At 62.5% G+C, this 15,196-nt stretch overlaps 1 protein-coding gene across 4 annotated transcripts; it reads left to right on the forward strand.

Moving 5' to 3' along the window:
* Nucleotides 1-6,561: 6,561 nt before the first annotated feature.
* Nucleotides 6,562-14,421, forward strand: RSPO4 (R-spondin 4). 4 transcript variants are annotated; one of them, XM_074605368.1, is made up of 5 exons: nucleotides 6,562-7,301; nucleotides 10,707-10,895; nucleotides 11,214-11,357; nucleotides 11,452-11,637; nucleotides 14,322-14,421. In XM_074605368.1, the coding sequence occupies exons 1-5, from the start codon at nucleotides 7,223-7,225 to the stop codon at nucleotides 14,393-14,395; spliced, it is 672 nt and encodes a 223-aa protein (XP_074461469.1). In that variant the 5' UTR covers nucleotides 6,562-7,222; the 3' UTR covers nucleotides 14,396-14,421. The 4 variants fall into 4 exon arrangements, with proteins under 4 accessions (XP_074461469.1, XP_074461467.1, XP_074461468.1 ...); XM_074605366.1 differs by lacking the exon at nucleotides 14,322-14,421 and having other exon boundaries at nucleotides 11,452-11,802; XM_074605367.1 differs by lacking the exon at nucleotides 6,562-7,301 and having other exon boundaries at nucleotides 10,613-10,895.
* Nucleotides 14,422-15,196: the final 775 nt, after the last annotated feature.

Here is a 15,196-nt window from a genome sequence, read left to right on the forward strand (position 1 = left end):
CAGCCCTTAGGACACGCTGTTTCCTGCTGGCTTGCTGTCCAAAGCCTGAGCACATCCGTGCAGTTTTGGCCAGGGCAGGCAGGAGCAGAGGAGCCATCGGCTTCGGTCACGGTACAAATCCTATCCTGCCGCCAGCGGGACTGCGAGGGTCAGGTTTGCTGTGAAGGGTCCAATTTCAGCTGCAGCCAGCCAGCAGGACCCGCGGCGGTGACCAGAGCTGACACAAAGAGGTTGGATTTCAAGCAAACTGGCTTAAAACTAAGCTCTGGCACAGACACATGCCGTCACAGCCTTCAGCAGCCCAGTCCCAGCCGGGCAGCGGGGCAGTGCTAACAGCGGGTTCTCAGCCCTGGCGTGTGTTGGCGTGCAGGTCCAGCCGCACGCCAGGTGTTTCCCTTCCCTGTGGCCACCCGGGTGGGCACCCCACTTGCCCCTGGCTGCCCAAGGGCAACCTCTGCACCGGGAGCCGCAGCTGCGGTGGGGCATGTGCAGGGCTGGCCTGGTGAGGGCAAGCGATAGCCGTGGGCACCAGAGCCACGAGCGCGGCAGCTGCCTCCCCAGCCCTCCCCAGGTCGTGCGGCTGCCAGGGGGAATTTCCCCATCCAGGACCAGGAGCCTGCCCAAAGCCTTTGTCTTCTGCTGAATTCCAACTGGTGAGAGTCATCCACTGGAGTCAGAGGTTTTACCCTCCTGGGGGATTATGTGCAAGAGGGAACCATGTAGTCACATTAAAATTATTTGAGAAAGGATGGGACTTCTGAGTGCTGTCTCACGTGGAGCCAGGAACATCCATCTGACTGATGCTTCCATCTGTCTTTCTCAATAGTTTCCTTAAATAGCACAAATATTAGAAGAAATACAATCGGAATTTGGCATAAATGATTCTTAGGAGAATAGAAAAGGGCCAGCTACTAAAATACCACTGGCTTGCACCCTTCCAGTAACAGACACATGGTTTTCACTGCTAGTTAAGCCAGAGGCAGCTGATAGCTGTGCCCGGTGGAGAGGAGGATGCTCTGTGGTCACCGATGCTTTGGCTTCGCTGGGAGAGCGGTGCCAGCTGTGCCCGGGGCGAGGGACACAGTGGGCATGGCCACCGCATCCATCTCCCCTGGGGAATACCGGACCCCCAGCAGTAAAATAATCTGCAGAAATGCTGCAATTTCAGATTTCCAGGCTCTCCGACAGCCCTGTTCCACTGCTCCAAGCCCCACATTCCCGACCCTGCACCATGCAGCCCAACTCCCTCCCTATTCTCGGAGAAAACTTCCCTGAGCCCCCGCCATGCACAGCCCGGGGGGGGATCACTGCAATGGCAGGAAGAGATTTCCAAGCAATTTTTACGCTGTGTCTCAGTTCCCCAAAGACCTCCCCTGCCTTTTGCTTTTAGTTTCACCTCCCGCCAGCTCTCCCCGGGACACCCATGGTGCTGCGGAGCGGGAAGTTGAGTTTATGGCCTGGTTCAACATGGGGGACTTCTCACCATCGTGCTTGCTCTTGTTTTGTCTGTCCGGCTCAGCTGCTCCTCAGTGGACAAATAAAGTGGACAAATAAGATTTCAGTGGCATATAGAATCACAGAATGGTTTGGGTTGGAAGGGACCTTAAAGACCATCGAGTCCCACTCCCCTGCCCTGGGCAGGGACACCTCCCACCAGACCAGGTTGCTCCCAGCCCCGTCCAGCCTGGCCTTGAACCCCTCCAGGGATGGGGCAGCCACAGCTTCTCTGGGCAACCTGGGCCAGGGGCTCACCACCCTCACAGCAAAGAATTTCTTCCTAAATATGAAGGATGGAGATTGATGTTGGCTGTGAGGACAGCACTCGGTGCGAGCCCTGGCCCACAGGGATGCTGGGGCTGGGGGGACTTTCTGCAGAGACCCTGCCCCAATGCCAGGCCGCTGCTGGGAAGAAGTTGAGTAAAACCTTCAACAACCCCCAACCTTCATGTCCATCTCCTCCTTTCACCTTCTCTGGCCAATACCGAGGTCTAGGCATGATGGTTCACACAACGAGCGAGAGCATCCTCCCTCCTCCCAGGGCTCTCCCTGTTCCACCATCCCCATCTCCCAGCTACCTGCGAGCGGTGCCCAAATGCCACCTCTCCTTGTGAAATCCCAGCTCAGCCATAACCACTGGCCCTGTTACAGCAGATGAGCCCCCGTGCCAGGGCGATGCCCTTCCCGCAGCCCATCAACGAGCCCATCGGTGCGGGCCGGCGCCGAGCCCGTCCCGTGCGAGCCGCCGTGGCGTTTTTCCCGCCCTGACAGCTGTACGGAAATTGGAAGGCGATGCTGACATGTGTCAACAATAACCAGCGAACAAGCGCCGACGGCGGCGGCTGTCCCCACCACCTAGAGGAGGCTGGCCACTCTTGGCTGAAATCACGACAAATTGCGGCTGGGAAGCAGGAGTATTGTTTCAATTATTTTCATTATATAAAGTCAAGCCATTTAATATATTCTGCCTCAAAGGGGCTCAACTAAAGAGATAAAATAAACACTGGAAATCTGCTCCACTGGCACGGACCAGGAATTCGGTTTCGACACCAAACCTTCCCTCCCACCTCCCACCTCGCCGCTCGCCTTCCCTTTCCTCCTTCCGGCTCCCTCTCCTCCTCCCGCCGTCCCTCGGCCTTCGGCGCTGCTCAACACCAATTCCGTCTTTGGGATTTGCTTCTGTTTTGGCAGCCGGAGCTCTCGGAGGCTGCGCAGCCGCAACGGTGGCTGGGGCCGGAGTGGAGTCGGAGGAGCCATGCTGATGGGAGGGGAGCGGGAGCTCCGCACTCTCTCTGGGATGAAGGATTTGATTTAAGGCAAACGTTACACCTCTCGGGGTGTTGCACCCCCTCGAGAGGAGGGGGACCGATGGGCAGCGCAGACCCAGGAGGAGGAGGAGAGCAAGCATGCCGCAGGCAGCTCCGCGTGCTTGGCTGATGCCAGCGCTGAAGTCAGCCACCTTCACACCGTCCACCCTGCCTGGGAGAGCCGACAGTGTCCCGGCATCACCGTCTCTGTGTGCCAGTACGGGAGGCCGCCAGAGGGGCTGCTGGGCAGGATGGAGCTGCCTCCCACCACGCACAGCCCAGTTGCTCCCACCAGCTCCAGCCAAGAGGGAGCTGCTTCCCATTACGGCTCCCGGTGGCACTGGCCTCGCCGGGGCTCTCCTCCCTTGCAGGGCTGTGCTGGGTCAGGTGTTCCCAATATGCTGGCGCAGGGAGCAGTGCCCGACTGCACCAGGCTCCTGCCCAGACAGTAAATCTGCGGTTTGGCCTTTCCCAGTGAGTTTCCCTGTGCATCTGCTGAGCTCTGAGCCCTGCCTCCCCCGGAGCGGGGCGTCACAGGCAGTGTCACCGCTGGGGACCTGGGTGATGGAGGCGGCCGTGCTGCGGGATGCCCTGTGAGGGCCACGGTGCGCTGTTAGGTGGAGCCGGCATTTCGTAAACGCGGGGGAAAGGGCCTCTGCCGAGCTGGCGCGGGGAGCGGCTGTGACTTTCCATTCCTGTGGGAAGTGGGCTGCCACCGTCCAAGCATCTGGGCTTGTTATGATGGGAGAGGAATGCCAAATATTTTTCTTCCTTATCCACTACCATCCGCTCAAACCCTCCCCTGATCAAACCCACATTCATCGCCTGGGATGCACAAGGCCCCCTGCTCTGGAGAAGATATCCCTCCCGGCGGCCACTCCAGCCCTCGCGGCTGTAGGGAGCTCATTGCACCTGGGGAGAAACCCCTGCCTTCATCCTGGGGTTCCCTCGATCCCGCTGCCCCTGCTGTCTCCTTCCCCCCGCTGCCAGCCAGCTCCAACTCGTCCATTTTCACTTTGTTGCCTTGGCCAGGAGCATCCCTGGTGCCAGCATCCCTGGTGCCTGCATCCCTGTGCCAGCATCCTTTGTGCCAGCATTCCTGGCTGACCTGCGACCCCCGCAGGACCACGCTATCCCCAAAACAGGCACCCAAAAAACCCCAGGCACCCCAAAAACAGCCCCTGGGGTGGTGCCACGGCCGCGTGCCCCGGGGCGCTGGCCGTGCTGGGAAGCAGGCGGTGCTGCCTTGGAGAGTCACCAAGATATTTCCAAAGATGAAAGCGTGCTCAAGTGTCAAGCAAACTTTCCAAATTATCTTCCTGGAGACTTTCTCCCTGGTGCTTTGGAAGGCGGAGGAGGAACATTTCATTCCCTCTGCGCTGGCGTGGAGCGGGGCTGCGTGAGGGAGCCGGGAGCTGCCAGCAGCGCCCGCGGGCTCAGCCCTGCTTCCCCCCGCCATCCCCCGTGAGTCACCGCTGGCCGAGCTCCCCGCCCCCCGCAGCCCCCCAAAACAGAGAGGTAACAGACGCCTGATTAATCAGTGGACAACACATCATCCCTTCCCACTGCAATTTTCAGAGGACTAGTCATAAATAGCCAAATTAAGGCAAATGGGAGGATTTCTCTGCTCCTTCAGGGACACCCGGCACCCACCGGGACCGGTAGCTCTGCTGGCCTTGGCAAAGCCTCCGCACTATTGCACAGCCCAGCGATGAGCTGAGCAAATTGCCACGTGCCTTCCCCGAGGACCCAGTGCTAATGAGAGCCACCTAATTAGCACGCTCCTCCTGCGAGGGGGCTCACCCTGGCAGGGCTTGCTCTGACATCCGCTCGCTCGCGCCAGCAGCCGGAGAGCGTGACCGGGGACGAGGAGCTTCCCTGGCCCTTGCACAGCATTTTCCTTCCAGGTCCAGACAATGAAAATTCCCAACCAGCTCCTGGGGAGCTGGGCTGGCCCCGCCATGGGGCGAGGAGCTGCCACCAGCCCTGCCAGGGTGACAGCCCAGCTGGTCACCCATGGCCGTGACCATCCATCGTCGGCAGCGCCCATGAGCACCGGTGCAGCCGTCTGCAGCCGTGCTTCGGAGATACTCAAGGATCTCCACTACCATTGCCATATCCATATTTTTCTCAGCTCCCGTGCCGGGATGGCACCCCCATGCCTGTGCCCACACGGTCCCCCCCAGCCCACAGAGACCTGCCATGGGGTGGGGTTGCCGTGTTGCGGGTTTGGTTGTTTATGGAAAGTAAAGGCTGAAGCCAGATGCTGAAAACCTGCATTTTATGGGTAATTTTTCAATTTATTTCACACTGGCATTAGAAAAAAAACCACTAAAGCAGCCCCAACCATTATTACTCCTGGTGGCGAGGGGAGTCTGAAATGGCTCCTTTGTTGTCTGAATCATTAACTCTTCAGGAATGAAACATGGTGATGGGAGCAGCGGGGAGAGGTGTTCAGGGAGGCTCAGGGGGGAGAAGGAGCAGGAGGTGGAAATCTGGGGGGGCAGAGGGGACAGTAACCCCCATGTGCTTTCCCTGGGCAGGGTTGGATGCCCAAGGACACTGATGGACGCATCCACTGCAGCTCCGTGGGTGGCCCTCCCCAGTGCAATGAGTTTGCCCGTGCTCGGTGGTCCCCCAACCCATTCCCGGGTAAAGCAGACCCAAAGCATCCCAGGTGGGAACAATCCTGCTCCGGCTGGCCTCAGCCTTGCCTGCAGGAGCATTTCCCAGGAAAATCAGCACACCCTGCAAGAGCGAAGCAGACAGAAACTATCCCTGGGTTGACTGGAAGCCATCAGGACTGAGGTCTGAAGCCAGACCTCACCGTGGAGCGAGCGGGATGCAGTGTGCTGGCAGAGTCACCTGAGAGCAGCTCAAGAAACGCTGGGTTTTCCCCAAAAAGGTAGGAGCAAACTCTTGGCCCTTTTCCTTCCCTGTGCCTGACGCTGCCTGGGGTGTGGGACGAGCAGGCGGGTCAGCATCCATGCCCAGGGTGCTTGGGGGGCATGGGGAGTATCCTCTGTGCCCAAGAAGCCCCCTCTGTGCCCTCTGTCAGGGGGAGGAGAGTGGCACAATGTGCTGGTTTGCACTTGCCGATGCCGGGGGGGGGTGTGCTGCTGGGGACAAACCATCAGGGCTGTCACCGGTGGCCAGTGGACTGGAAGCCCCGGCCAGGGACACCCCAGCCAGGGACACCCCCAGGCTGCTCCAGGGCATGGGCGTGGGACGAGCACATGCCAGCACCATGGGGAGCATGGAGCTCCAGCGTTCATGGAGCTCCCAGAACGGGGACCTGCAGCGCTGGCACCCATGGCTCACCCGCGGGTACCTGGCGAGCGAGGTTTCGCAGCGGAGCCCCTTTGCCTTCCTGTCCAGCACCCCCCTCCTGACCCTCTGGGCACGCCGAGAGCCACCGGGGTGCGTTTTGGGGAGCACCGTATGGGGCGAGGGGTGTGGATGGCTGCGTGGGAGAGCCGTGAACTCCTCAGCTCAGCTCAGCTCAGCTCGGCTTGGCACAGTTCACCTTGGCACAGCACGGCACAGCTCAGCTTGGCACAGCGTGACACAGCTCGGCTCAGCTCAGCACAGCTCAGCTCGGCACAGCTCGGCTCGGCTCAGCGTAGCTCCCGCAGCTTGGAGGGAAGCGAGTTACAAAGCGCTTGGAAAAATCAGAGTCAGATGCAATCCTGGGAACAGCACAGGCAGATTCGCAGCCACCGCTGGAGCTGCCGGAGACCCACCACGGCTCCCAGCCGGCCGGCCTGCCCCAGGGCTCGGTCCCGCACAGGGGCTGCCATAGCCCCCCAGCCCTGCCAGGGCTACCCGGGCTGCTGGGGCCGGGAGCAGGGGGCTGAGCCGGGGGGGGGCTGGCGGAGGCAGCGTCACCAGCCTGGCTCCACCCCTCCCCCCAAATCACAGGGGGCTTCGCCGTGACCCCGGCGCTAGGATGGCAGTGGGACAGTCGGACCGCGGCGGGACAGCGGGACGGTTCCCAGCCGAGGTGGCGGCTGGAGCGCTCCGGCTGGGGGGACTCCAGCCAATTTGTTTGCGAGTCGCTTTGTTGCTGCTAGGGGATTTTTTTTTTTTTTATTATTATTATTTTGAAGAGGGGCGGTGAGGAGAGAGGAGGGGGGGGCTGGCACCGGCTATAAAGGCAGAGCTCCCCGGAGCAGTCGGCACTTCCCAGCCACCATGAGCGGTCCCCTGGCCTGACAGCCCCTGCGTCCCCAGGGCTCCCCGGCTTATGCCACCTTAAAGCTCGGCTGCGTGCCTGCGGCAGCGCCGGGGTGGGATGGTGTGAGCCCAGAGCCGCTCTCCTCCCTCCCGCCGCCCCTCGGCTGGCTCTGGCAGGAGGCGAGCCCGCCAGCCGCTTGGATGATTTGATTTCTTCCTTGCCCGAAATTACTCCTGCCCAGATGCTGTGGATAATATTCATGTTGCTGTTATTCATCAGCTCCATGGAAATGCTCACGCAGAACCGATGGAAGAAGCAAGGTATGGTGTGTGCGGCCGGCTTGTCCCGCTCAGGTACCGTGGGGACACGGGGCTGACGGCTCCTGCCTCCCCTGCCAGCACCAGAGCCACTGGGGCCGCTTGCGTGGCGTGGGCAGGAGGTGTGAAACGCGGCTGATCTATGCCCGGGGCTGGAAGGAGACGGGAACCAGCATCCTCCCAACCCGGTCCCTCGGGCCCCATTGGAGACCGTCTGCGTTCCCCTCTCAGCGCATGGCACGGGGCTGGCTCGGGGTGGGTGCGTGGAGAAGGCAATGCCCGGCTCTGTGGCATTACCTGCCCAATGCCAGCCCTGCCCTCGGGGCTGGCAGGGGACAGGAGTATGTTGGCTGGCACGGGAACCAGCTTTGCAAACCCCAGAAGAGCCAGGCGCAGTGGGGATAGTGCAGAATGGGCTGATTTTCCAATATTTCCCTTCCCTGCTTAACTCATTAAGTGCAGGGGGAGTAAAACCTCCTGGAAGGATGCTCAAGAGCCGCTGCGGGCACTGTCTGTCCCCCTGCCCCGTCCTTCCCCCGAGCAGAGGCACCAGCCGAGCCACTGCCTGGGACAGGGCACAGGGCAGGGTGTGTGCCGGGGCTGTGACGAGGTACGTGCACCCCTTCATTGGGCACCAGCTCGTGTCCCCTTGCCAGGCAGTGCTGGGCAGTGCCACCCGGCCGCGGGGGGTGGGACCACGGCTGCTGCTCAGGTCTGCACTGGAAGCAGGTCGGTTTTGGAACCCGTGTGTGATGGGGTAGGGACAGGACCTGGCAGGACCAGGGCTCTTGGGGGTCCAGGCTGGAGCCAGGACAGCTTTCCCTGCAGCTTTTGGATGGTAAAGATGTACGGAATCAGAGGGTGCATGTGATTATGTGGGTGGCCAGGTTGGAAACAGCCTGGCACCGAGAGGGGCTTGGGGTGCCATGGGGTCAGTGCTCGGGCTGCTGGTGTTTGATGTGGAGCAGCCCCATGCTACGGGATGCACGGGGGCCTCAGGTCCTGGCAGAAGGGCCAACCATGGTCTCTGGAGGGCAGGAGCCGAGAGGGATGCTGCAGCACCCCACAGCCACCCCGCTGCCGCCGGGAGTTGCCTCCAGCCGTGCTCTGCTGCTGTGGAGGGACGGTCTGGGCAGCCCAGTGCCCAGGAGCCTCCTGGTGCCTGCAGAGCCCACAGCGGCAGAACTGGGCTCGGGGAGGGCAGCGGTGGGTGATGCTGCACTGCTGTCAGCACAGCCCAAGCAGGGAGTACCCATAAGGTACCCTGTGTGCCCCCTGCCCAGTGCCCTGCTCAGCCCTGCACCCCGGCTCTGCAGTCACCGCTGGGCTGGGGGGATGTGAACACACCAGGTGTCTCTGATTTCCCCACAGTCCCACGGTTTCGGCATGAGCCACGTCCCGTCGTGCGGCACAGCCCTCTGCCGGCTCCCCGGCGGCTCCCCGGCATTGCTCCCGGCAGCAGAGGTGCGTGCCATTCCGGTAGCCCCGAGGCTCACGGGGCAGAGGAGCGGGATCCAGACAGCCGAGCCTTCCCCTGGCTCCGCACCACGGGGCTGTTTTTAAAGCCGGTGCCGGTAACGAGGCCCCGGAGCCTGTGCCGGGCTCCCCACCTCTCCTGCCCCAGCTGGGGGTTGGAGGGAAAGCGGCAAAACCAAAAAAAAAAGTCATCAAAAGAATTAGGGAAGGGAAAGAGGCTCGTAAATCCCCGGGTCTCCAGGGAAGCCGCTCCAGCTGCAGCCAGGAACACAAATGTTGTCAGCATTTGGTAAATATGTAACGGAGACCATAACAACTTAATGGATCCAAGGTGCTTCGTTAGCGTGCTCCCAGCAGACGCAGCCCTAACGAAGCCTCCCATCCGCGCCGTACCACGCTGCCGTCCAAGCCCCCGTGCCCCGCCAAGGGGACCGGGATGAGCCAGCCTGGGGTCAGCTACATGGCACCGCTGCGCCAGGGACTGGCTTGTAGCGGGGAAAGTTGTGCCAGGGACCGGCACACATGCTGCAAGGCACCGTCTGCCAGCATCTCCCCCGGCTTCCCCAGCATCGACCTCTGCTTTCCACCAGCCCCTCTGCCCTGGCCACCACACCCATGGGGACCTTCTGCTGTCAGCTCCTGGGGGTCAGAGAGGACCAGTGCCAGGCATCGCCCCCCGGGGCTGAAACCTGTGTCCCTGCTGGGCAGCACCCAGCGCAGAGGCTCGTCTGGCTCGCCCTCGCCCACTCAGCTCCGCGGGGGGCCGGAGCTGCTCTGGGGCAGGTCCTTCCCGGTGCCTGCCAGGGCTCGGATCCGGGGGTTCCGCATCAGCCCCCACCTGTCCCAACCGCAGGCGCTGGGCTCTGTCCAGGTCAGCTGCCTCCTTAGGCCTTCGCTACATGCTAAAAAAGCATCTTAATGCTCTAAGATCTGCTGGCAGATGGAGTTCGGGCCCCGAGCATGTAGCGCGGGTGCTGCCGGCACTGTCACCGCTGCACAACACGAGCCTTTGCTCAGGAAAGTTCAGGGGAGCCTGCGGTGCCAGAGCCGAGCAAGGGCTTCCCGACGCAGCCGGGCACAGCAGAGGCATCGGCTGCCTGCTCCCAGGAGCTTGGTGGCCCCTTATGGAGATGCCCAGCCAGTCTGGGGGTGCAAAAAGACACCATGCGCGGGTACCCCCTCAGCGACCTGGCTTCTGAAGCACCCTGACGCTGGGAGCATCTCTTTGGGCTGCATTTCTTCTCTGGGCACAAGGAGCCGGCTCGGGGAGGAGGAGCGGTTGGCAGGGTCCTGCTGGGGGCTGAGGGGTGGTGGGGGCTGGCAACCTGTCCTTGTCCCTGGGAGCAGAGCCCGCCTTGGGGCTGGTCACCATCACACAGGTCAGAAGCACAGCAGACAGGGAGGTGACAGAGGCTCTTAAGCAACCAGACCGATCCTTGTCTCTGCTCCTCTTAGTCGTTTCCAAAATGCTCTTTGTGCCCTGACACTTAACAGGCATCAACTAATTAATCCAGGTCAGAGCGTATTTCTACCTGTTGACCAAGCCGTTGTTTAGCTCACGTTAGGACGCTTCCCACAGGATGGGCACCGCTGGCGCAGGGACAGGGATCAGGCTGGCACCCTCGGGCAGAGCTGGGTGTGGGGCAAACCCTCAGCCCTGGACCGTGGGGTGATGGAGGTGGTGATGCCTGAGCCGACTGCAGCGGGGAGTGAGGGCTCTGTGTGTCCCCGTGCTGCCAGCCGGGGGAGAGGGGGGGATTTGGGGAGCGGAGGGAGGTGGGGAGGCGTTTGCAGGGAGACAGGACAGTGCTGTGACCCCGGAGGCTCAGAGAGGGGCTGTCACAGGGATGGGACCCTCCCCAGCACCTCAGCCGTGCCGTGCACATGTGCCGCAGCCGTGCCTCAGCCCCTGTCCTCCATTTGTCCCCGCAGCGAGCGCCGGCCTGCTGGAGAACTGCACGGGCTGCGTCCTGTGCTCGGAGGACAATGGCTGCATCACTTGCCACCACCGGCTCTTCCTGCTCATCTGGAGGGACGGCATCCGCCAGTACGGGATGTGCGTCCACACCTGTCCCCCCGGCTACTTCGGCGTGCGGGGGCTGGAGGTCAACAGATGCACAAGTACGTCCCGCACCAGCCGGGATCCGCCCAATCCTCCCAGTGCCCCCGTGTCCCCTTGACGTCCTGTGGGTCCCAGCATCCTGGGGAGGGCGACGGCTGCGTTTCTTGCAGCATCCCCGGCATCACAGAGCCAGGGGCAGCGGCGAGAGCCGGGGGCAGCCAGGCCGTGGGGCTTCCTCCCCTTTTCCCCCGCCCAGAGCTGCAGCCCAGACCCCGCAGGTTTGCAAAGGGCTTTGGGTCCCCGGTGGATTCCGGGGCTGACGGCTCCGGGCTCGCCGTATGCCAGCCCTCGGGCTGACCAGCCCTCCTTCCCGGCAGAGTGCAGGTCGCCCAGCTGCGAGAGCTGCTTCAGCAGGGACTTCTGCATGAAGTGCAAAGACAAGTTTTACTTGCACAAGGGCCAGTGCTTTCGGCAGTGCCCCCCCAGCACCACGGCGCAGCCCGGCACCCGCGAGTGCCAAGGTAAGTGTCACCCGCACCCCATGCCCCCGGTCCCTGGGGACGTGCCCGGTGCTGCGTGGTCACTGTCCCCATTCTGCACCCCTGTCCCCTGCAGAGACGTGCGAGCCGGGGCCGTGGAGCGAGTGGAGCGCCTGCACCCACGAGGGCCGGACCTGCGGCTGCAAGTGGGGCTTGGAGACGCGGGTCCGGGAGGTGGCGGGGGCTGCCAAGGAGGAGGGGGCCGTCTGCCCCGCGCTGCTGGAGACGAGGAGGTGCCGCATGAGGAAGCACTGCCCGGGAGGTGAGCATCGCACCGCCTGCCGCCCTTCGCACCCCTCCAAAGCGAGCCCCGAGGTACACTGCGGGAGGGGGGCGGTGGCCACGGTCTGGCGGTGGCCGGCAAGCCTGGCTGTCATCTCCCAAGCATTTTGAGGCCAGTGGCTGTAACCGTGCAGTTCTGGAGAAAGCCGCCGTCTCAGGCACATGTGCTGAGCAGCTCCGGCGCTGGCACTGACTGCAGGGCTGGCGGGGACCCCCATGGGCAGCGTGCCGGGCTGGCTGCTCCTACACGGCAGCCCCTGAGACTGCCTGGGACCAGCCGTTGTCCCCTTCCACCACTGGGCTGGGACAGGCGCTGGCATGAGCCGCCGTGGTGGGATGAGGCTGCCGAGTTCCAGTTGCCGTCCTGCCGCACTTGCGAAGGGAAAGGCACGGCCGGGGCTCTCTCCACTCCAGTTGTGAATAAGGAGGGTCGAGACCCACAGGGGAGGTTCCTGCAAAAACCTCTGAGCTCCCAAAATACCCAGAGCACCGGTGGAGCTGGAGGGCATCACCCAGGGGATTTCTGGTGGCCAAAGCTTTAGGAAACCCCCCAGAGCAGGGTCCTCCTCCATGACTCACCTGCTCAGATGTTTGCCCCTGCTCCTGCACCTCCTCCCACAATGGCAGCACCGTGTCCTTCGGGCTCGGGGGTCCCCGGCATGGGGCTCCCCACCACCCCTCCCAGCGCCCAGATCTGGCACAGGGTCCGACCGGGCAGGGCAGGCGCGTGGCCGGTGATGGGAACCAGGAGGCGGCTGATGTCATTTTTGGATGCAACCGGCTGGACCGAAGCTGTTCTAATAAATCTCCACTTAATAACTGGCAGAAAGGGGGATTGCATGAGATACAGATCTGTAGGGCCTGGAAGGGGATCTGAGCCGCCGGCCCCAGCGGTGCAGAGGTTTGCGGTTCGGAGCTGCAGGCTTGCTGTGTGCCATGGGACGTGCCAGCCAGCACCGCCAGCGCGGCAGGGGCCAAAGGCAGTGGAGAAAAGGACTGCGAGGGAAGAGAAAAAGGATGGAGGAAGGGGGGCAATAACAGAAGATGTGCGTGCTGGGGCTGTAGCCATGGAGCCAGGAGAGTGGCTTCATCTCAGCGCCATCAATCATAAATAATGTTTTCCTGCTGACAGCAAGGAGGAGCCGATTTCCTTCCCCGCCCGGGCCCCGACTCACAGCTTCGGGGCTCCAGGTGGCATCGATTTTGGGGATGTTCCCCTCCCTGCCAGGCTGCGCCGGCTCTGGACCCGGAGAGCTGGTGACAGTTTGATGTGGCAAGTTTGGCGTGGGAGGACAGGCTGCTCCGGAGCACGGTGTCCTGCGGCGTGGTGCCGAGCGGGTGCCTGCGGCGCCGTGCCCGTGCCCAGCCCTGCCTGGCACACAGCGGGTCCCAGCAGCGGGGACTGCAGTGCCGGCACTTTGGAGGTGTCCCGTCTCTCGGGGTGACCAGGAAGGCAATGACACCCCAGAAAAGCGCTTGGCCTCCCATGATACCCCAGAAAAGCGCTTGGCCTCCCTGCTCTGCCTGGGCAGCCGGGAGCCCTGAGGCCATGCTGATGGACTCAAGGAATGGTGGAGCTCCTGGAGCTCCTCTCTCCATGTCGCTATATGGGATCGGCTCCGGAGACAGGTCTGGCCCCAAGAAGGCAAAAGGGAAATCCCTTCAGTGCCCCACGAGCAGCCCCCACTGCCTGCTGCCCCGGCCAGGTGGGCAGGAGAGGGCAGCCCCTCCGTGTCTGGCAGCCTGTCCCAGCCGCCAGCTCCCAGGCCGGCTGCTCGGCGTCCCCACCGCGGCGAAGCGTGCGTCTGCCCTCGCTCCCAGGCTCCTGCCCGCCAGGCCATGCACTGGGTTATGGGATCCAGATGCTGGAGGAGGACGGCGAGTTCACTTGATGCAGCTGAGACATCCCCAGCCCGGCCGAGCCAGGGAAGGCAGCGAGACCCGACCGTGTGATGAGAGATTTGTGCCACCACTTCTGAGCCCTCCCCGGGCAGCTGGAAGGGAGAAGCATCCACGCTTGGCCGAGGCACAAAACCCCCTCACGCCGCTGTAAATCTGCCTTGTGTGTCTGCCGCGCTCTCCAGACGCTTGGTGTTCGTGCTGTGCCCTCTCCTTTGTGGGTGGCAACTGTCTGGGAGATCAGAGCCGAAAAACAGGGAAGGAAAAGAGCTGGAGCCTTCGGAAAGCATCGGCGACAACAGCACTGGTGCACGCAGCACCGGCTGGTCGTGGTCCCCGTGCCCCTCGCGTAGGGAAGCAACACCAGAACCCCCCCCATGTCGGCCAGCTCGGGGTCAGGAGAGCACATGGTGGGTGCAGGAGGGGAAGGGGAGATGAAGCTGCCTGGTTTTGGGCATCTCTTTCGCTGCCCAGCATGGACTCCCCTTCCCGTCGGAGCCCGTGACACGGCGGGGCTTATCCTGCATCCCTGTTGGCTTTGGTGTCTCGGCACCGACTCCTTATCCGGCTGGAGGGTGCTTGGGGCGGCTCCTCGGGACACACGGAAATTTGGGTCCCAACAACCTGCCCGCTGCTCTTTGGCGTCTTGGAAGAGGGATCCCTCAGATCGGGAAGAGGGTGCTAACACCCGAGGGAGGATGCGGGATCCCGCTGCCTGGCCGCCAGGCAAGCCTTCCTTTTCTCCTCCTTCTTTTTCTCTTCCAGACAAAACCGAACCCAAAAATAAAGGCAAAAAGCGACAGAAGAAGCCGAAGACAGAACCGCACGCGGGTACCTAGCGGCACCCGGCATGGGAACCGGGGTGACACGGCGGGAGCCGGTTGGGAGCTCTCCGTGCCGCCGGCCGGCGGCACGGAGAGCTCCCAACCGGCTCCCGCCGTGCCGCCCCGGCCACGTTGCCCCTATTTTTCCATCCACAAAAAAATTGCACAATTTTCTTCTTTCCCCCCCCACCCCCCCGCCCCGGCCCTCCCACCTCCTCCCATTTTCTTTTGAGACAATTTATGGCCTGTAAAACATTTCCTTTTCAGAAAAAAAATCTAATTTGCAGTGTCCAAAGCGATGCCCTGGGGCTCGGGGAAGGGGGTGGCTCCTTTATTTTTTCTGTGTTTTTTTCCCTCTCCCCCTCATCCCCCCCACCCCCTCCCAGCCTGCTCGGTCCTTTCCCTTGCTCCACGCCGGGTGGGATGGGGTTGATCCCGGGGTTGGACCCCCCACCTGCCTGGGTACCGTTCCCCGGGGCTGGGAGATGCTCTGTCCCCACGGTGTCCCCATTGCACAGGGGTTTTGGGGTCCACAGCATGCCACCGAGCTGCTCCGGGTGCCGGAGAGGGTTTCCCATCCTCAGCCACCACCACAGAAGGCAGCAGGACCCCTGCTGAGGACCGTATCATCGCTGACAGCAGCCTCAGCATCCCCAGCGGCACAACCAAGGGCCAAATCCTGCCGTCCTCGGGCTCAGAAGGCAACGGGTGCCCCAGGCTGGGAACGCTGCTGGGGAAAATGCCAGCCCGGTGCTCAGCATCCCCACCAGGCACAACCTTTGGCTAAATCCTGCCGTCCTCAGGCTCACAGAAAGG

The sequence above is a fragment of the Larus michahellis genome, chromosome 12 (genome assembly GCF_964199755.1).
Source record: "Larus michahellis chromosome 12, bLarMic1.1, whole genome shotgun sequence".
In the NCBI taxonomy this organism is placed as follows: domain Eukaryota; kingdom Metazoa; phylum Chordata; class Aves; order Charadriiformes; family Laridae; genus Larus; species Larus michahellis.